This window comes from Aedes aegypti, chromosome 3, assembly GCF_002204515.2.
Source record: "Aedes aegypti strain LVP_AGWG chromosome 3, AaegL5.0 Primary Assembly, whole genome shotgun sequence".
NCBI classification, from domain to species: Eukaryota; Metazoa; Arthropoda; class Insecta; order Diptera; family Culicidae; genus Aedes; species Aedes aegypti.
The window spans coordinates 385,466,176-385,489,699 of record NC_035109.1 but is presented as its reverse complement, the minus strand read 5'-3'; the positions used below and the strand labels follow the sequence as shown (position 1 = coordinate 385,489,699).

The window sequence follows — 23,524 nt, the reverse complement described above, 5'->3', positions numbered from 1 at the left end:
TCCTCAAGTGATTGTCAAAAATATTTAAATCCAAAAGCTTTATTCAGGGTTTAACTCAAGAAAACACATAGGTAGAAGAATTTCAAATGGTACCATTTCTCAAAAAGTGTTCAGAACAATTTCACAAGGTGCCATTTTAGATAAATACTTGGTGAATAAAAACTTTTCGATAAGTTCTTTGCTAGTTTGGCAGCGTCCATTTATTACGTAACGCTAAAATTGGAAATTTTTGACCCCCTCCCCCCCCCGTAACGCTTTTTGTATGAATTTTTTTAAATTTTTGTATGAGCCGTAACGCTTGAGCCTACTTCAAGTTGCAAAATGATTTTTTCAGCACGAGTCGTACATTTATCCAACGATGCTCGCCGAGTTGGATAAATACGACGAGTACTGAAAAAATCGAGTTTTGCAACGAGTTGCACACAACATTTTTTGCAATAACGAAAAATGCCGATAAAGTTGGAATTTTGGGGATATTTCAAGAAAATCCACATGGCCATCCATGCGTTGTAGCAACTCAGTATTTCTCAATCAAGTAGGCTGTGGAGTGACTGTCACAAATTTTCACACTTTCAAAGACAGACCAGGTAAGGACGCCCCGCTTAGAATTTTCAACCATGCTGTATATGCTGAATCTTGGCAAATTACAAGAACCGCCCCATAACGCTCCCGTCCTTTTATATAGTGAACCCATAAATCCTCTACTTCTGCAAGAAAAAAGTAAATAGTCAGTAAACTAAAAAAATGTCAGAAATCGAAAAACAGAGATATTGTACTGAAATTTAGCAGAGAGCTTTCTTTTTACAGTTAAACCTCCATGAGTCGATGTTCCTTTACTCGATATCGACTCATGGAACCATACTAAAAATCAAATTTTATGGTTACTATGATGGCCCCCTCAAACGCCTTTCCATAGCATTACTGTTCCATGACTCGATATTTTCATGAGTCGATGGTCCCTTCAATATCGACTCATGGAGGGTTGACTGTATATCATATATCGATAAAAAAATAAAACATGGTGATATTTGCTTTTCAATTACGCGTGGCGACAGTTTTCATTTTACTGACTCTTTTGGTAGTTCCAATACCCAGTAAAATTTTACCGACCACAGTAATTTAATCTAAGTTTGTATAGTTCAATCTACTGACACATGCACAACCATTGGTACCTGCCCCCACCAATCTAAGATGAATGCTATCAATTAAACGCATAACGCACTGATAAAATGTGGACAATTAATCCCCTAACAGAAAAATCAAATATTCATTTTCCATATATCAGCGTTCTTTCCATGCAAAACCTCTGGGATTTTTCTCCATCGCTGTCCATCGAAACCAGCACCTCTCGCTATCCACTCATTCTGATACGGCAAGAAGCAGATACGGCAGATACAGAAGCAAGAGCGTAAATTCACCACGCTTAAATATTTCCATTCAGAACTGTGAAAGTCTTGAAACATCTTCACGATAAACATTTTTGAACTAAACTGATTCTCACTTCCAAAAACATAGTTAAATTTTGAATGTGGAAATTTTTAAATAGTGACAATTCACGACTTACTAATCTTTGAAAATTTAAAACGTAACGGAACAGATTATAGAGGAATTTGAAATAGATATAACTGCCCTTCTATCTTTTCCTTTAAACGTCCATGGAAGTGAAAACAAAAGACGAATCTCTCAAAATTTCACACAAGTTTGTTCCATTCCTCGTCGTACCCCAAGCGAGCACGTGTGTGTCGAAATGTTTCAGCGTGCCGAACAAAGCCGAGCACGAACGAAGTCCCATTAAAACTCTTCGCTCTAGTCAGTTCAGTGAGCATTCAGACGCTGGTTCCACTCCGTGATGTAACACACGTTTAGTATCGGTTCGCAACCATAACGAAAGTGAAAAACAAAACTTCTGCCCTGTAGAACCGGTAGTAGCTACTTCCAGTCCCAGTGTGTGGGACAATTTACAACCCGAAATTGAGCCGGTTAGCCATAAATCTGAGCTTTTAATCGCGAACGCGCATCGTCGCCGGCGTCCGAAAACTAAAATCTCGTCGTCGCAAATCGCATCGGATTCGTGCTGGTGACCTTCGTCAAATAGTCACCGAATTGTGTAAGCATCGATGGGGACCCGATTGCAGCTTGGTTGGTTCAGATCTTCTGGAGCAGTTCTTGTGGCGGTGGTTTTCTGCTTAGGTAAGTAAGTGCTAAATGCGTCAAGGGAGAGAGAGATGGCCTTTACGGATAATGAGTGATGGTCGTAAAGAGTTTAGTGGTCCAGATGTTGAAGTGAGGCGCTCACACAGAGTAGTGTTGGAAGCAACAGTGCAAGAGAAAAAAAATCGATTTGTGTTGATCCAAAAATAGTTTGCTTCAGATGCGAACGGTGGAAGCAAAGATAAGCGATAAATGCGTGGTGGTTACTGTTTATTAGCATTTTTGTATGGTTTGGGGGATAATGTGTTGTGTTCGCGTGGTGGGTGCATGCGAGTGTGAAAAAATGCGGGAATTCTTGAACAGTTTTCTTTCGAGGAGTGAAATGGTGATGATCATTTGTTTACTTTGCTCAAGGGAGATGTTATATTAGCTGTGAAAAATCGGCAAAGAGAAGACACGAAAACAATAAGTGGAAGGTAAAGATGCAAAGCTGGTTTGTTGCCAATTTTATGAATTGGGTAGATGTACCAATAGTGGAGGTACTAAGCACTATTGAACTTCTTTAACCGCCTAAATTTAAGAAGCGCAATTAATGTACATATTAATGTTGTAACGGGAAGTAACGACCATTGACTTAATGAGAAAAATGATTTCATCGCAGTAATCCACGGCATGTCAGTGAAAAATAATACCTCCACTATTGGTACACTGTTCCTTTAGTTGCGGTATATTTTTAATTTGTGTTCCTATAGTTGCGGTATCCGTGCTTTTCTTATGAGATTCTCCACTATAGGAACACTACCGCAACTATTGGTACAAGCAAGAACAGTGTTAGCAATTTTAGTGATATTTCATCAGTTTTAAAGCAATTTGAACGCTCTTTTCAACTATTCCCTGTATCAACAAGCCAATACGTCGATTGGCAGTGTTGGTTCTGTGGCTAATGTAATAAAATCAGTGAAAACGGCACAACCGCAACTATAGGAACACCCACAACTAACTTACCCTATACCTGCAGGGCCAAAATTTGTACACCTAAGAAATGAATCTGAATCCACCGCCTTCTACGATACACAAACTATGTGTGTGGAATGTACGGATCTTAAAGCTACGATTAGTGGTACACCACTATGCAGAAGAGTGACTAAAGATTCAGCCAAAGTTATGTAAAAATGTATGTGTATGAATTAAATTCCCGATTGATCCAGAATCTTTTCTAGATGTAAATTTTTCTACTTCCCCTGGCATAAAATATCATCGTTTCATTTTTTATGTTTTATACGTTCATTGCAATTCTCTAGGCTGCTTTAGCTTTCCAAGAAAATATAGTCAACTTTTAAGAAATAAAAGGATCTTGAAATAATCATAAAATTATGAAGCGAAATACCGTTATGACTCGAAATCCGGACACTTAAGCACCGGACTAACTTGAACATCATTTATATAATTAATGATACATCTTTTCATAAGATACTGGGATGTTTCACGATGGTAAATGTTTATTATTTAGGATGGTGTAGTAAAAATAACGATTATTTATGCAAAAAACGTCTGAATAAGCAAAACCAAGAAATGTGTCTTGCTTCGAAATCCTACAACATCAATTTCAATAACGCTTACTTGCCGTTTTTGAATCTATCGACATATTCAAGCTTCAACAGGAACAAGCTCAACTTGTAAGCGTGGTTATGATTCATTAATCTAGCTTATCAAGGTTTCCAGGTATATAATGTTGAAAGAAATTTGTTATTAACGCCGCCTAACGGATGAATTCCCGAGCAGTTCCTGATTGCCATTGAGCTGCTGAACATTTTTGTTCTAATATATCAGGATCTCGAGAAATATTTGTAATTAGCGGATGAACTCCAACTTATATTCATTACTGCCAGATCGGATGAGCAACTTTATTGAAGATACTAACCATCTAGCTCATCAGGGTCTTAAGGTATGGAAGGTTGAAGGAAATTTGTTACTAGCGCCATCTAGCGGACGAATTCCCAATCAGGTTTGTCACTACCAAATTGCCCCTGATCTGCTGAGCTACCGTTTTGATTCATATTACGGACAGTTTCAAATTCCGGACACTCTGTATTTGCATAGATATCTTTAAAAAATTATAGTGCCCAACTTCCTTAGGCGCCTCTCTAGTGGTTTAACGATTTCATTTGATGATTTAGCTTTTCTATTTATGATTTGTTTGACCTGTCCGGAAATCGAATCGAAGTGTTCGGAATCTGAGGCAAAAGTAAGGAAGTGCCCAGAATAAGAATCATGTAAAGTCCACACATTTCTATTTATTTAAAATTATTCATGATTCGGAATCGAAATCTTCACTCACCATTCGAAAGATAAGGGGTTTCAAGGTTCGATAACGTAGAGGAATCATTCGGAGTGATTTATTTTACATGCTTCTTTGTGAGTAAGTGCCCGTAATATGAATCAAAACGGTACTTTGCGAAAACATTAACCTCCAGCTCACCAGGGTCTTGAGATATCCGTTGAATGAATGCTTTGGCCAATTTGGATTGAAGTTTATTGAAGGATCCATATTCCAAGGAATCCGTGAATGTCTTTGAAGGTTGCACATTAACTTTCAATGGCCATTGAATTCTCAAGTGATCCAACAAGAATCATTAAAGAGATTTTTCAAGAATTCTGAGCTCATTAAATTTCAGTCATTTTCCAAAAAGTTTCAGAGAGTAGTTCAAAGACAAAAGTAAGGAACCTAGAGATTTTTTAATTCAATACGAAAACGGTAAGTTGTGGTTGGTTAGTTCGTTCCGCAGAGATGTTCATTTTCGGAAGTTACACAAACTTGCAAAATACAAAACCACTTACAACATACCGTTTTTAATTATGTCGAAAAATGTCTCAATTACTTATTTTTGTCTTTGAACAACCCTCAGAAACTCTCTGGAAAGCTACTGAAATTCAATGAGCTCAGTATACACAAAATTTTAGGTTGTTTATAGTTCTTCATCCAAATTTCAGACAATTCAGACTACCTGAGAGAAGCTGAGATATAAATTCCCAAACTTGGGCATTTTGTAAGGGAAAACAACATTTGATTACTAACTTTCGTCTCTGACTATATATGTCTTATAAAAATACTTTGAAGATTGTTTGTATATATTTTGTGTTAATTGTTAATTTTGGTCAGGGATCACCCTAGATATTATTTCATGAAATTTGCAAGAATAACCCGAAAAGCTGGTTTTGGCCCACTGAAAATTACACTGCTACTAGAATGCTTTTAGAAATTCATGGCATTTCTTTAGGATATTTCCTAGATTTTCCTACAAAAAAATGATCAGGAGCAATACCTACAAGTGTTTATCGTGAGTGAATAAGGGTTGTTTCGAAGTGTAAATGACTATTAGTTGTATCAAACTCCAAATAAGACTTCCATTTCAAACACTCCACTTTTTACATCAATTTTTCGAAAAAAAAAAAAAAAACAAAAACTATCAAATTTTTTACAGGATATTTCTATGGTTCAAGTCCTCTACGTTCGAAAGTTGGGAAAATATCAATTTTGATCTTTGAGATCGCCACTTGAGACTAAACTGTTTTTATCGTAGTGACTAACAGATATAAATAGGGTAGTGCATTTCGCAGAATGGTGACCTCTTCAAAATGATTGACATTTTTGAGTGCAACTTTATTGGAAATACTCATTATTATAAACGCCCTTATGCAAAACACCTTCTTGCTTAAAATGTGCAACCAGTGCAATAAGGCAAAATAGAGGAAGTACAATTATTCATATTTTCTCGTCAAATGTCAAAAACTAAAAAAATATCTGTTTCTTAATTTGAAAAAGTTATGAAAGCATAATTCGTTTTTTGCATTACATTGATTACTTGGATTCAATGAAGCCAAAGCTATTTTTGCTGAAAGAATCTTGGAATAAATTGTAGAGTTTCAAAATCTTTCAAAATCCCATTGTTAATGTAAATTAATTACAATTCTTGGAATGCATTATGCATGAAATATCTGTTTATGATCTTGGCAACATTCCCGAAATAGTTTTCAGAGTAATTGCTAGAACTAATTGCTAAGATGCTGCTTATAATTCGAAAGTTCTCAAAATCAAAAAAATTAAGACTTAGAGGTGGTACAAATGACATGAAGGTGAATTTTCAAGTCATAAAATATAACCCTCCGTGAAGTCTAGCTTTGTTATTTTGAAAACAAATTTTGAAGCTCTTAGTATCTTATTCTCTTCCGAATTAGATTTATGAATAGTTTGTAGAACATCAAAATTGCGTAGAACTAAAACTGTAATTAGTTATGAGTAGTTTTCTTTAAAAAATCCTCTTTTCCCTAAAAAAAGTATCTTTGGTTGACGATAACTTCATAAATACTCAACCAATTCCAAACATTTACATGTTCTTGGAGCAGTTTAGGTTGTTTTTAAACTGTGTATACAACACTTTTAGTTACAACATTGTTTTGGCTTAGATATTCGACAAAAACCACCCAAAAACATGATTTGTTTGACAAAAAAAAAACAAATTTTATTGAAATGTTACAAATTTTTCGTCGGAAATTACATTTTTACTATTTAACTGAAGTTTATAAGGATCTTGCTATAACTACGAGTTGAAAAGTGAATATAATTTTGAATAATTTTATATACATATTTGTTATAATATTTATAAAAAATTGAAGGTCTAACAAAAGAAAAAAAATGTTCAGGCTTGAGTTACAAGATTTTCCAATAAAAATTCAATTTGAAACTTAAAATTTTTTTGAAAATTTATTATTTTTCGTTAAATATGCATGTTTTTGGCCAGTTTTTGTTTAATAATTAATTCAAAACTATTTGTTATCAAATGTGTAATATCCACTGTTAAACAGTGGATATTTAGCAACTAAAATTGCTTCAAAAGCATGCACAAAGATTTGAAATCGGTTAAGTATTCTTGATGTTTTGGTCAAACAAAAATGATTTTTTTTAGTAAAATGAGGAAATTTGTAAAGAAAATTACTTTTAACTAAGACTAATTATGATTCTAGATAACGTTGATATTCTACAAGCTTTTCATCAATCGAATTTTTAAGAAAATGATGCTAAGAGCTTCAAAATTGGTTGAAAAGTCGAGTCTAGTACACGACACTGAAGACGGCCTTACAGTTGAGGTCGAAATACGCGTATCTGTCAAAGGATACAAACTCTAGTGGAATTAAATGGTATAGTACTAAATTCGGTTTTTCATCTACTTGGTTGAAAAATAACAATGTTACGAAGACTTCAATGATCATCATATTTTTTCAACTTTAAAATTCACTTTCAAGTCGCTTGCGCTGCCTTTATCTTTCAATATTTTTGGTTTAAACTGTAAGATTTGTCTTTTATGTTATTTGAATTCAGAACAACACACGAATTCTTGGCTTTTTAGAACTCTCCAAAAATAAATCGGGTGATTCACATTCAACAACAGTCTCTAGTAGAATTTGCTGAACAATTGGATAAATTTCAGAAAAAATCTTGGTGGAATTCCTAGAAACATTCCTGAGTGAATTCATGGAGGATTATAGTCTGCAACTTGGGAAGATTAAAAATGGATTTAAGGAGAAGTTTTTGGTACATTTTCAGTTGAAAAATCTCCCAGAAAGAGCAATGCCTAAATTTGACCGATTTCTGTAGGAACAGCTAACAAAACTCTCGGAGCTTTTCCAAAAATAAACATCAAACGAATCAAAGACCAGTTTTGCATTTTCGATGAAAGATTTTTCTTGAGGTTCTCCTGAAACGGAATGATTAATTTTTTGTGAAGCTTAAAGAGATTTTAGTACATTTTCCAAGGTTCAAAAATACTTTTGGTGAAACTCCTGGTGGAATCACGTGATTATTGAACTGAAATCGAATTCAGGTTAACTTCTGCGTTCATGAGTCCTCTCGTAGTGTAGGAGCAACGCGCCTTATCTAAAGGGTGTACGGAATCAAATTGCGACACACACAATTATTGGGCAAAATTCGCACGTTCAACCAATCATTTTCAAAGTTTCAGGGAGCAAAATAAAACATGTTATAAATCCGAAAAGCTAAACATTACCGGTCGTTTGAAAACGTCGCGACCCATTGGAAGCCTACCCAATAGAAACCTCAGCCAGTACAGTTGCTGGCTAGTGTTGTGTGCTATTTCATTACCTAAAACATACTCCGCTCTCGGGCTAGGCATTGGATATATATAGAAAGCGTTGTGTTTGGATGGGCATCTAATTCTTCCGAAAGAGGTGCACTTTGCGAAAAAGGACCACGTGATTATTGAGCTGAAATCGAATTCAGGTTAACTTCTGCATTCATGAGTCCTCTCATGGCGTAGTGGTAACGCGCCCCAACTAGAGATCGGGGAGTCGTGAGTTCGATTCTCACTGAGAAGACGTGTAACTTTTTCGCAAATCTTCACATCAATTTGTCCATCTAATCCAATTGCATATTATATGTAATGTTTAGCTTTTCGGTAGTTGTTAAACTTCCACTCTTCTGGTTAGCCGTAAACCACGATTCATAATTAAAAACATGTATGTTATGAATATTTTTCCATGTTTGTTTTATTCAATTTACATTCTACATCGAAATACAAGAACTTTCTCTTCACACTACTCATAAGGTTCTGTACAACATTTGGACCAAATTTTTTTGCATGGCAGTCCATTTTTCTTCATATCTTCCTCTTCCAAAGTGCCTGCTTCATGATGGCCCAGTACTTTTCGATTGGCCGCAGTTCCGGTACGTTTGGGGGTTGAGATGCATCGGCACGAAATTGACCTCCTTAGCCTTGTACCACTCCAAAACCTCTTTCGAGTAATGGCACGAGGCCAAATCCAGTCAGAAAATCGTAGGACCATCGTGTGACCTCAGAAGAGGAAGGAGATGCTTTTTGAAGACATTCCTTTAGGTACACCTGTCCATTGACCGTTCCAGTTGTCACAAATGGGGTGCTTTGCTTTCCACACGAGCAAACTGCTTGCCAAATCATATATTTTTTGGCAAACTTTGACATCTTCTGCTTTCAAACGCCCTCAGGGACATCGAATTTATGATGAGCAGTGAAAAATTGGAGCCCAGAAGCTGCCGGAAGTGTACTTCCGTATTCCGCGATTACCGTTCATCGCGATTAGGCGCCTTTTAGTTACAGCCATTTAAAAATGGTACAATTTGATTCCGTACACCCTTTAGTGAACCTGGAGTCGTGAGTTTTCATCGAGAAAATGTGTAACTTTTTCGCAAATTTCACATCAATTTGTTCATTGAATCTCATTGCGAAGTATATGTAATGTTTAGCTCTCCCCCTCTCCCAAAAATGATCATGATGTTCCAGCCCCTTAATAACCGTGAAAACCCATGCAAAACCATGTTTTGCCGTCTTAACAACTTCACTATTCCTATCTAACTGGAATTGCACCACCATCAACTTTTGCGTCACTCTATCGCTCATTGTAGCAACATACCAATTATACTATTCAAAACCTTTCTAGTCCATTCGCTGATTCCAATGTTCCCAAACCTTAATTTAATTAACTCATTACGCGTGGTAAAGATGGACAAATTATGGGTGAAATCATGAAAAAATACCAAACCTTATTGATTGGTGGAATTTTGGAAAGGAAGCTTTTCATTCGGGAAACATTATATAAAAACAAAGTGCCTATCGGTCAATGAAGTTTTTACTGCAATATATGGTAACGGTCGTATTTTGGACCCCCTAAGGAAGTGATTTTAGTTTTGTGTCCCAATTAATTATTTGCACAGCGTAACCAAGTCAAAGAACATGTAAAAATGTAGAGAAAAATCTTCCTCTACGAGATAAAAACGCCCATACGGTCATGTAGGATCCAAAAAACATCGAAAATAATTGATTTGTGAAGCACTGTTTTTCATTATTTTGGACACACCAATACATTTTGGACCCTCAAAGTATATATTTTGGACCCCCAGCATTTTTTATCGTTTGGCGACAAAGTCCATGACACTGGATGTATAAAATGCTTGCCCATAGTCTAATCAATCGATCGACAATGGAAAACCGAACAAATCCTACGCTTTTTATTCAGTAATTTAAAAAACGTTTTTGTTTACATTTGGAAAATTTCTGACGGCTTCAATTTCTGTGTGTAACGTGTTGTAACGGTTGCATGGATGCACCCATTAAATTAAATTAATTTCAGATAATATATACACATTTTTTTTGTACAAACGTTTGATGCAAGTGCGGGATAGTCCTATCTTTCCAAATGGCATGCAAATTGAGTTGGTCTTTAGATTTAAACTGGGAAATTTTCAGGAATATGGCCAAGGGGGTTCAAAATATGTTGGTTACCCTACATGCACAAAGGCAAGTACCAGCAGTATTTCTTGAATATATGTCCCTATGCTCTGTTTCATGCATGAAAGCAATTCATTTCGTTCACTTCTCCACCTTCAAAATCTATTGTCGCTGTTTTGGAATGATTTGAAACCTTCTAACCTAATAATTTTGTCGAAAGCTATCAACATCGTCCCAGTTTCGATGCTCTTCGTGTCTAAGCAGTGGTTTCAGATAACGCTTTCTGAAGATATCGTTTCAAAGGTCTTAGCCGCAAATGACGCTTATCAGTTGTGGCATTATATGTGCACCACCAGCCATAGATATGCAAACAGTATTAGGACATATGGTACTGAATATTGCTGCACCTTTAAAGAGTTATGAATATACAAAGTATATGAATAGTTCTACACAGAATACGTAAGTTTTTCGTCTTAAAGGTCATGCTTAACTTTCAAGGCGCTGCAATATTGAGTTCCAAACATCGATCTTTTCGTTTCGATTGATCGAATTTTTGAATCGATGTTAGGATCACTTAAAATCGAGTGATTCGATTTTCTTCATTCGATTTTTTGTTTCGATTCAAATTATGAAATTGATTAGAATTGTTCAAAGAGTTGATGATCCTTAAACCTAGTTTAGAAGCTTTGAATGTATAATCGTTAATTTCAAACGTTATTTTATTGAAGGAATTAAATAATCAAATACAATAGCTTTTGGTCTTTTTTTAAAAGCATTTTTTTTTATTTTCATATGAGCTTGAAAATCGAATCGATTCAAAAGCATCGATTAAATCGATGAATCAATTTGACATATCGAATTCGAATCGATTCAGTAACATCGATGTTCTGGTTAAATTTGCCCAACGCTATTCCGGCGGTTTAGATACGTCGCTTATCAATGTACATTCATTGAAACGCGTTTGAAGAGAAATAGTGAGAACCAGATCGTCAAACATTTGCTCAGCCGAAGTACGTTAGGAGCGACTTCGTGTCGCTTCAGAAAGTGCTTAGGCATGCAGAAAACATTTCGACGTAGTTTACGCTCCGAACAAATTGTTTATATCTTGTGGTATTTAATCAGTTGGCGGCTTTCAACAAGCAGCAAACAAACAATACTTTAGACGCCATAAGTTTGAAGCATGAAATAAACTCTGGGGAGATGTTGCAACCTGTAACGTCATGCCGCATGTCGTTATTGAAAAATTTTGTCTTCATCAATAGACTCTTAACGTGGACAACTTGAGATTGTGTCGATTAGCTTCCCGGTTGTATTCAAGGATCTTTTCGAGAAGATCATCATAAGCTTCTATTCTTAAGAAACGGTATTTTTGTAACAAAAACGAGTTGGATTTATGCATAGTTAAGAAAAGTTAGTTGAAAATATTCACAGATAATGTTTTCTTAGTGTTGTTGCTATCGTATTTAAAACTTTTGATTAGAATTTTCAGTTTTAATCAGCCCAGAAGAAAACATTTTGAAGTAAATATAATGTGTAATACAGTTATAGAAAACATGTATAAATTCAAATTTAAAACTGCTACCCTTGTATTCGTCAGTTATGACCGTGCGATGAAACATGTACAAGCAAATCCCAGAAACAAAAAACCGCACGACCTTGACTCTTGCTCAACTTTCCTGCAGGCAGCAAGTTTATTTTCGAACGTGGAATTCGTGAAACAGCATATCGTAAAGTTACCGTTTTTTTGGAGTTTTTGGAAGTGCTGACATATGCACTGCTTTCATTGAAACACACAGTGCAGATCTTTATAGGCGAGACATACTAACGATGAGTAGTAAAGATAATGCGAAGCGAAATGAGTAATTAAAATTAAAAGCTTGTGCTTTGAACAGCATTGCAATGAGCTTGGTGATGGGCATTCAAAGCGTGCAATACATTGGCGCTTGAAACGTAAAAAATTTTTGCTCTTCTGTTGCATAGATATTACAGAGACCTTGTAAATTAGCGAATTAGATCAGTTATGATGATATACCGCTAACAATCCTCTGAGGAGGCTTCCTCCTCATGTTCCAAATGTCGGTTAAACATTCACCATAATCAGCACGAAAATTTGTTTGAAGATCAGTAGATTGTTCTTAGATTCTTCAAGTGCCTAAAATGTTATGTATGTACTCATTGACCAATATGTACTTGCAACCACGTAGACTCAAATACTTTTTGAGTCTAAATTAAACTAAGTGGCTCTCACTGTATCGCAAAACCACAAAATCATCCACCTAATGACGACCAGTAAAACTGCTCCCGGAACCTGTTCCCCGAGGAACCTGTTCTCTGATAACACTTTCTGGACGTGACATTTAAAGCATAGACTGTCGCACAGTCTCGAAAAAGAGCTACACAATGCTTCCAGTTGCTCATTTCGCCACTGAATGAATGGCGACAACTAGGTACACGTTGCAATCAAGCGTTAACGTTCCTATACGCCTACTTGCCCCAGCTAGAATCAGCTGGTCGATGTCCCACTGTTCCGTGTTGAATGGCAATCGAAGGACCCCGGTTAACAAAGTATGCTACGGAAGCTTATCAATACGCTTGCATTATTAGCGTAACTTTAGCTCACAGCTAGATAGGGCTTCAACCTCATTACTCATGGAATTTGTATCCGTAATTTGAGAGTTTTAACTTTCATTAAACACATTCATACATCCTAGGGGGAGATGCTTTGACCCCCCACTAGACCACCCTTATTTACGCCAATGGCTTCCATAACTCAGGGGTCGCCATAGCAACGCATCTATTCCATATTTACAAATACTGCGGATGAGTCACTCACAGTCTGCCTGGATCTACATACTGTAAACTAGTCGCGCGCCTGTTCGTGTGGTAATCCAATTAAGCTGCAGTGTTTCAACGGATAATGCGATTTCTAGTTAGGTGGTTTCCTAACCTTCAAATCCTCACTAAAACCAAGCTTTTATTTTGATTTGCTACATTCTCCTTGATGGCTAGAGCAACTGGGCAAGAAGAACATCAAGTTCAAGAAAATTTGAATTGTATTGGTCCCACCAAGTGCCATATTTGAGACAACACTGTAAATCTAGACGACAAGAAAGCGGTTGGTCTCAATCACGCCGTTATACGCCGTTAAAAGCCAAACGGCAATTGGTACAACAACTGATCTAGCTGTCAGATAATTTGTCTATCCAATGATAGATACATCAGAGATCCAACGCCATAACAAAGTAGCTGTCATTTGACGCACGTGTCATTTGTCGTTGCCGCTCTCACTGTTACCTTTGATCGTAAGTATGCGAAGTTTCTCTGTCTAAAAGTGCTGCGAAATATTCCAGAAAGGCCGCCTCCTTAGTCTTGTGGTAACGTTCGCGGCTACAAAACCAAGCCATGCTGAAGATACCTGGGTTCGATTTTCAGTCGGTCCAAAATCTTTTTTAGCTTTGGCGCTCATAGAATATTGAGCTGGGAAGCACACTTGATTCCAATGAGGACGTAATGCCAAGAGAGTCAGAAGGCATATGTGACCATTAGTGGGCGTTTTGAAACAGTATTCAGGGTGCAGAGATATGGATGCGCTCATATTGAGAGTTGAAAATTCCCAATTATCTAAAAATAACTCAAGCACCAATTTCTGTTTCTGTTTATCGTTGTGGATTGTGCAAGCATACATTATTATTTACCATACTAAAGTTAAACGGAATGTCTTTGATAGTTGATTCTGGACTTTTAATGTTACTCTTGCATATGTATCTGTACCCATGGTTAGAACGAGTTATCAAAACATTCTAAGCGCAATCCGTTTCCTTCGCCAAATTAAGGTCATACTTTTCGCACCCGTTCCACGTTAAACCGTTTAACGACGCGAATCGTGTATGTAAATGTGTTATTAGTTCTGTTCCTACCGGTCTACCGCCTGACGCGAACCTCCGCTGATGTTTCAAAGTGTCATTACGCTTGAGTGTTTGTTTTACGACCGTTTGTTATCTTAGGCCACGTCTGCAAAAAGCATCCAAACGGAATAAGTAGTAGCTAGTGGGAGGACGGGCGGGACACGAGTAACACTTGCGGATGGCGAAACAGTAAGTCACTTGCTTCGAAATTTAGCGCGTGTTGGATTATCCCCTAGCGGCTTAGGGTAAAGTGGTGCAAAATGTTACTTTGATAATTTGTGTTTTTATTTTTTAAATGACAGCCACTCAAGCTATTGAGCGGTATTGAGATGGTCTTGCAGTGGTTTAAATGGCCCATTGGGTAGGACAGATAGCCATTCAGTATGGAGAACAAAAAGGCAGATATCAAAAGTGGAAAAAGTGTTGAACTTCAACTGGAAGTAAAAGAAAAATCTATGAGTTAATCTTCAAGACATATAGCAGCATCTCTTACGTAATCATGTTTTGCCATCCTTTGGTGCGTATTGAACCAAGCTCCCCTTACTACATGAGTGCAATGGCTTATAACTGAATGGATGAAATAGGAACCGAAATGGGTGACATTGGTAAGTGTGATTAACGAGCAACGTGCTCTCTGGCAATTTGAAGTCGTCATTTCAATAACATGTACTAAGTGAATTGTTTGTGATGGCTTGCACGGAACCACGGTTTGAGCCCAAATGTAAGATCTCTCTACACAGACTTTGTTAGAAAAATAAATAAACGTTTACAGAAATGAATTCTTGTTTTAGTTCAATCAACTATGCGCAACTATATATTTACTTAAGTAGCAAATGTATTTGAACAATTTTGACTTCTTGAGGTAAACCACATCCAGTTGAGGAACTATTATTGACCCTATATTTGGCCATATTTGTAAGCAAAAGAGGAACAACACATTTGTTCAACCAAAAACACACGAAGATTCGTTTCCGTGCAGTTTGATGGCCATGCTGTCGAGATATCGTTTTACATGTTTCTCCTGTCGCAACAGTTTTCTAGTCTCGCAGCTGTTCTTGTATTTGCAAGCATTTCTTTTTATTTCAATCAGGGCCGCATTTACAGGGGGGGGTGCTTCACTAGAAAGCAGAAGATTTGGATAAACAAGTAGAGTGAAATCCTTCTGCTTAAATTCCTAACGATTTTTAACGTGACTTTTTTTTATATATCTGCAGATCTAGTAACTTAATAATTAGTAGCTTAATTAAAATAATAATTTGAAACAAATGACTATTGGCGATCAAAAGTGAGGTTAGGTAGCGAAAGTTTTTCAAATTGAAATTAATATTCACGGTTTCCTGTGCATTCATTAAATTGCAACAATCTGGTCAGTTAAATAATTGTGGTGATTTTCCTACCAAAGTCATTATTAGAAATTTTGATTAAGATGCATTAATCCCTATTCTAGAAGAGCGCCATCTACGCATTTCAGCTTTGCGTTAAATCACCGATCGATCACACTACAGAGCTGGTAGCGTTTAAGTGCTTTGGAAATAGCAACTTTAAAAACCTTTTGCGGAAACGAAAATGGACCTAACAGGAAACAGAAAACCAAAACGTAATTTAATATGAAGATAAAGTTTGATTCTTCATCAAAGATTTAGGTCATACATTTTTCTTTATTCCCCGTGACATTACGACAGTATTATTGTTAGTATTACTGCATGTATTTTTTCACGATTTTCTCTAGGAATTTCGTGAGGATTTAGGTATCTTACCATGGATTCAGAGATTATTCCGAAGATTTCTTCAGGGGCTGTCAAGTAATTATTTATCGTGAAATTCCTCCAAGAATTTGGATTCGGATATCTCAAGAATATAACCTAGATTTTTCCAAGGAGAACCAAGATTCCATCATGAATTTCTCCAAAGATTCTTTTCGATGTTTTCTAGGTAGTCCTAAGTCCCCACCAGGATTTTAACTAGTAACTCTTCCATCGATTTCCTCAGTTTATCCTCTAGGATTTCCGTTTAGATTTAGAACATCATCAGATAAACTGTGTAAGATCCTCTAAAAAGATGACAGGATAATTCGAGTGAAGGACCAGTGAAAAAATATGTAGAGGAACTCCTATACAATCTTTGAAAAAAATCGAGGTAATCTCTAAGGAAATAACTGGAGTTAGTATCGTTATTCCTGGAGAAAATGCTCTGAGCATTCTTTGAAAAGTCGTTGGAAGAATCTCTGGGAGAATTAGTAGAGGAATCTCTAGAAGAATTTCTGGAGAGATCTCTGTAGGAGTTCCTGAAACTATTCCAGATCAAATCTCTGAACACGATTTCTTAAAGTTTTCACTCGACGAATGTGAGATGAAATTCTTGAATAGCCACATTATTATCTTTGACTTTTTCTCTAGAGTCTGTAGAATTTTGCATCATGTCATTGCAATCCGAATAAAGAAAAAAGAGACTTTAGAGACCATTTTGGTTAAAACAAAGGCATTCCATTAAAAATCGAAACTTTTAAGAGACTTGCATTGAAACAGAGACTATGTTTCTAAAAAGAGACTTACTACCAGCCCTACACCAATTTCTTCATAAGTAAATCTGTATGTTAAACAACTTGAATATTATAACATGAATAGAAAATCATAAAATGAATTAAGTTATTCAAACGAAGGGAATCATCTTTCCTCTCTGTAACGCTTTTTCCAATACCTTGTACACGTACTGTCACAGTTTCGTAGACCCCCTTCCTTTCCTAAATGATGGACGTCATTTTTTAAATACCCTAAACATATAAAATCTACAAGGATTTATACATTATTAAAGAAAACATTGATAATTACGTCTAAAGCATTTTTCAAACATAAGAAAACAGTTTGACGTCATATATTAAAAACCATACAAATAACATTAAAAAAATATCTAGTGTATTCTAAACTTACGTATTCTCGGCAGTTTAAGCCGATGTAGCGCTTCTTTTGTAATTTTCACGAACAACAGCAGCCAAATTACCTGTTTGTGTGTTTACATTCATGCGTTGCTCAATCCTCTATCGGTTCACACCGACAGGTTTGTTAAAATTTTTCTGGGAACGTTTTTACAACGCTGCGAACATCTCTTGTCAGTGTCACTATTGTCGGCAGCCTCAATCTCTTCGACAACTTTCCCATAAGCGCTGTAAGCGACTCTGTTCGGCAGCTCCAAATTAGTTGCATTTTGAGGCGTGTTCATTTGAATTGATGACATCTCTGGCAAAATTGTTTGTTTCGTCTCGCAAATCTCGTCAGCGGGAAGCTGGCAGAGCAAAAAATCATCTGAATATTTTTATTGGTGTGTTTTGACAGAAAAATACTGTGTATTTGACGTTTGAAATTTGGTTGTCGACAATAGTCGAATGGTGCCGAAGCCGTATGTCTCCCTATGTAAATGTTTTTCTGGGTAAAGGGACCCCACCAGGCAATGGTTCCCGGGCCCTCACATTATTAAATCCGGCCCTGATTTCAATGCTGTTCATATCTTCTCACATTCTTCGCATTGTCACATAACGTTAACGGCTTAAAATTGAAACACAGATGAATGACGTTCGTCGCTAATTTTAAACTTTGCAGCATTTCTCTACGGACATTTGACATATTAAGTATGTACGTTTGTCCCTATAAGGAATATCTTATTGAAGAAAGATTAGAGCATTTGACCAAACGCTCTTCCAGCAAAACGTACATATGCCAAACTTCCCGTATGCCTAACGTTTGGCAGTGGAGTGGTACGGTTTCTTAGAGTAGATTAGTACCGGATTCTGTGTAATTCATGGCATCTCAACTGGCACTCCGCGGACCTCTAGGAGGCCGCGACGAGTTCTCAGGGGGTTCGCGATGCCATTGGGAGTAAGTATTGTTTCCCCAGTAAATACAAACTCGTATATGATAGCGCATAAGAGTGCATAAGTGGAGGCGATATACGTACATGCGCCATAAGGCTGCATGCAAAATGTGCGTATATCGCCTCCAGCTTTGTACTCTTATATCTCATCATATACGATCATGTGTTAACTGGGTCTCTTGATTGATGAACAAAAGGGAAGAATCTATTACCTAACTTGTTATTAAGAGGGGCCCAGATAGCCGTAGCGGTAAACGCGCAGCTATTCAGCATGACCATGCTGAGGGTCGTGGGTTCGAATCCCGCTGGTCGAGGATCTTTTCGTAAGGGAAATTTTCTCGATTCCCAGGGCATAGAGTATCTTCGTACCTGCCACACGATATACACATGCAAAAATGGTCAATCGGCAAAGAAAGCTCTCAGTTAACAACTGTGGAAGTGCTCATAAGAACACTTATCTGAGAAGCAGGCTTTGTCCCAGTTGGGACGTAACGCCAGAAAGAAGAAGAATGTCATTAAGAGAGTTTTATTATCGAGCAACACATTTTTGGACTATCAAATATATTTATACTGTGACATGTTTTGTGTCTTTCAACTGTGCAAATACTAGAAAAATACCTTTAATGTCATTCTTCCAATTCAAGATTACAAGCTGGATATGATTACTTAACGCATATCTGTTTTAATTCTATCCAGTGTTCCCTTTAAAATTAAAAACTATGGCGATAATTCATAGGAAATTGCTGGAATACTTGCGGCCTGATTCATGACGAATTTTGCCAGCTTCTTGGCGAAATCCTCGAAAATATATCCGAGTAACCTTCTGCGAAATTCTTTCCAATCTACTATCCAGTTTTTCAATGGAGTTCAGTATCTGCCGCATCTGTGGTGAATTACAAACGTGATTTGTAGGGATACCTGCCCAGTACATCAGTAAAATCCTTCTGAGAGCTTCGGTAGGTTTTCATAAAGATTGATTTCAAGAACATTCAATTATAGGGGTCCGCTAGACATTTGTTAAGCTTCAAAAGGGGTCGTGGCTCCGAAAAGGTTGGGAACCACTGGTTAAATTGTACCCTGGGAGACTTGTATTCATAAGTTACAACATATAAATTCAATGAATACAGTATCTAAAGAAAACATCGACACCCTAAGTATCGAACCTTTCAATATATTTTTTAAATTATAAAAACAAAAAAAGGTTTGTTTATTTCAATTTGCTATGAAAAATATGAATAACAATATGTCGACACTTGGAGTGACGCAATTATCAATGTTTTTGTTCAATAACTTCATAAACGAAACATTAAAACCATTGTCACAAAATATCTGTGCTTAAATGTATAACTTATTTTAAATAGAAGCATGAAACGAGCTCACTAATTGATTCTCTATTGTTGATAGGGCAGTTGCCAATAAACCTCACCATCACTGACCAGAAAAACGCGAAAAAGAAACACTTCGGTAGTGAAAGCAAAGACACCGCTTGCTAGGGCTTCCGAAGCACACTGCCCCAATAAGACTGCCATTGTTACTAGAGGTCACAAAGTCCATGTTCCTTAATTTCTACAGTTGTAATGGAAAAGAGTTTAGGGATAGTCAGGAAACCGATAGTCCTTGATTTTTCATTTTTGAGCAGATTTCCATGTAGTTTTACCACACTCTATCTTTACTTGTAAAGTGTTGAGTTTCGGCTGACATAATAACTGACGCTAGCAATTGACTACCAAAATAAACAGCAGAAACTTTTTGGCGGAAGGGACCATTAAAGTCGAAAGTCATGTTTGAAGGATTCTTTTCAATATTCCATGCGATGATGATGTTTACAACGTGTCAACTCTATATAAAGTGCATGAGTCGATCGAGTAACATAATGAATTGTTTCAATCATTTTAGCAAAAACCTTGTTGGGATACCTCCAAGTATAGGTATAAGAAATATATTTTTAAGGAATCATCAATATTTGTTTCCCAAAATTTCTTCCAGTTTTTTCAGATATTTTTAGTAATCCCTCAAGAATGCAGATTGGGAACAAAGAAGGTTGTAAAATTCTTCAGATTTAGGAAAGAAGGTTTAGAAATTTTCCCTGTATATTTTTCCAAACATTTTATTTTTTTGGTTTTATAAGAATTACTCCAGATACAACATAAAAAAGTTTACGCAAGAATTTTTCCACGCATTTCTTTGGGATTCCAACAGAGATTTTTTAAGAATTTTTGTCTAGGGATTCTCCTTGTAGTTATTTTTAAGATTTCATAACAAGTTTCTCAAAAATTCATACATATTTACGGAATTTTGAAATTTTCTGAGATTTCCAAGAATCCAACTAACCATTCCTAAAGTGTTATGTTTTGACATTCGCCAGGATTCATAATAAGGTTCATCCAAAACATGCTACATTGGCTTCTCCATGAATATGTAGAGAAGTCAAAATTCTTCCAAATATTGAAATAGGAATTCTTTGAAGAACAAATTTGAAAATAGTATGAAAATAGTAAAAGTTTTTTTTTTCAAAAAGTTGTTGTTGGCGTTCCAGTCGGATTTTTGGGATCAAAAACTAAAGTCTTGATTCTTCTTCAACGTTTCGACCCGTATAGGATCTGCTTCAGGGATTCTGGAACTTATTTTGATTACAAAGTTAGATCATAATTACACAGTTTACAAACGTTTAACACATACTGAAACTATTGTGGTTTGATCGTCAAATTTCGGTTTATTCAAACCATCAACAATCATTTATTGGCTATAAAATATCTATGATCAGTTTTTGAAGTTTTATGTTAGCGTTAGGGTTAGCGTTAGCGTTGTTACGGTATACTTCGTAGATTGGATACTAGCAATATTAATGTTTCGTTTGATAATTTCATCCAGACCGCTTTCAGAGACAAGGCTGGGGAAAAACCTTGACCCAATCTTGGACAATATTACCAAGTGCATGAATATTGCTATTCCTGGCCACGCCCATCTTTACCGTAACTTGGGATAGGGGAAGGAAATGTGAAAAATGATCAGTTTTTGAAGTTTTTTGTCTGTCACTTACTTATTTTATCCGAAAAACTTTCAAATTTGTGTATTGTCCATGATTAATAGTAGTAATGTTACATGTGTCAACCGTGTTTGTTGTTTTGGTGGCAAGTTTCGTTGTTGGATATTCCCTTCGCAGAGTTTTCGTGGTCTGGTATGTGAGGATTGTTTCGGACTGATCTTATTTTGTAGTCAAAATATATTCTAGAATCCCTGAAGAAGATCGAAACGTTGGAGAAGAAACAAGACTATAGTTTTTGGTCCCAAAAATCCGACCGAAACGCCAACAACTTCTCGAAAATATATCCAATGGTAGAATGCAAAAATTAAGAGCTTTTAAAAGAAGCTCTGGAAGAATTTTGGGTGATCTAAGAGTAATTCTTGATTCTTGGAGTAGTTTTGTGATAATTTTGACAGAATGCTAGAGAGTATTCCAGAAATAATTTTTAAACAAAGATTAGAAAAATATTCGCAGTTTTCCTCAAAGACATGCCTGAAATTTTTTTTGGAGAAATCTCTTAAAAATCTTTTAATGTTTTCCATTGAGTATCTTTCAATGCAATTCCTCCATAGAGATCGATGGAAGAATCCTGGTTGAATTTAGAAGACATTCTTGAAATAATTTTGAAGAATCCTTGAATGAATATTTACAGTATCCCTGAAACAATCCCCAGAGGTAAACTGAGTGAAATTCCTGAAGGAATGAAAACACCAAAATCAACTAAATCTGTTGTGTATATGAATCATAGTTCTTGGAAAAATACTTAGATAATATTTGAAGTAGTTTGCGGAGGAATCTTTCAACATACGTTAGCATGAAGTTGATGAGCTTATGCCTTGTGTTTTCAAAGTTTTACATATGATAGAATACATAACCGAAGGAAAAACTAAAATCAAATCCTGAAGCAAACACTACTTGTATTCCGAGACATTTTTTTGGGAAATTTCGGGTGAAATAGAGGTGTTTGGGATTTATTGTTGGTAAAAAAATTGGTTGAAGCTATCTTAAGAATGCTTGGATGAACTGCATGAAGTTGTTATATACCGTGACTGTTCAGATTGAAATTGCTGGTCATTAGGATCTCTACCATCGAATTTTCAAACTTTTTCCAATATACTATTTTCTAAACCATTTATGAGCATCTTACTCAAAGAGCAAATTTTACTCCGTTTGGCTAACTGTGAATGAAAAGGAGGATGGATGTCCTGCATAATTTAACGTTTCATACAAAAAGAGTGCAAAGGTTGTGTATAACGATGGGTTTTGCGCAAAACTCGCGAATGAAATTAATAAGTTCGCTTGCCCCTCCCTGACGAAAATCCTTGCTAAGCCCATGCTTACTAATATGTGATTCTACAACAATTTAGGTTAATTTAACAAGCGAAAGTACACAAATTTTATCAGTAAGTTTAGGGTGTCGATTTTACGCCGATTTCCAATATGCTGGTGAGAAGATATTCTAGCGTAATAAACATCTACCCTAAACCTTAAAACAAAGATAAGAGCTATTGCAAAGTTTCATTGAGCTAATCAAGTGGTATTGAATCACAAGTGACACACTAAAATATGGAATAAAACCAGGGTAGAACCAGCAAGCCAACATCAACCTATATATTATCACTCAATTGCTATCGCTTCTGCAAATAAGGAAGACGGTCAAAAGTTCAATCTCAGACCAAAAATTCCTGAATCGACTCTACTATGATCGCTACCTACTCACTATCCATATCTAGATTTTCTTGATGCATATGAACGAAGTAAAGTTGATATTCAACTAATCATTCGTTCTCTGTAATAGTTTTTGGCAATCTTCATATCTTGTACAATAGCTTAAATCAGATATATCCATTTGTCTTGAATTAATATTTTCATTATAATATGTCTCGACGAGAGAATGCAAAATCCTTGCATTCTCTCCATTGACCTGTAGTTTTACATCATCATTATTGCTCAAAATGAAACAAAGCAGTAACCCAATAATTCATACCATTAGCACAGCTGATCTCCCGATATTGAAGTAGCCAACACGAGGCGGTCAATCAAGCTCAAAGTAAGAATATGTTGTTCTTACAAATTATCAACCGACCTTCCACATTTGATGGGGACCACTGTGTAACAGCATCACCCTCTGAAATATTATTTCTTTTTGTTCGCACCCCCTACGATACGCTAAAATCAATATTGATACTCGTGACTGGTAGTCGGCAGCCGTAAGTGCAACAGAGTCTGGTTTCTATTTACGCTCTCCTCGTCGCCATCCAAGGCAAAACGGGATGAATTGAACTGCCAGGCAACGACTCACT

At 36.4% G+C, this 23,524-nt stretch overlaps 1 protein-coding gene across 2 annotated transcripts in view; it reads left to right on the top strand.

The window, feature by feature from the left end:
- Positions 1–1,378: 1,378 nt before the first annotated feature.
- Positions 1,379–23,524, top strand: part of LOC5563673 (fasciclin-3) — a 34,879-nt gene continuing 12,733 nt past the window's right edge. Inside the window, exon 1 of one of the 2 annotated variants that reach the window (XM_001647929.2) lies at positions 1,379–2,190. In XM_001647929.2, the coding sequence (XP_001647979.1) occupies positions 2,118–2,190 (73 nt within the window). In that variant the 5' untranslated portion in view covers positions 1,379–2,117. Of the gene's footprint in view, positions 2,191–14,609; positions 14,938–23,524 lie in introns of those variants that run through there. The other variant, XM_021853601.1, reaches the window with a different exon arrangement.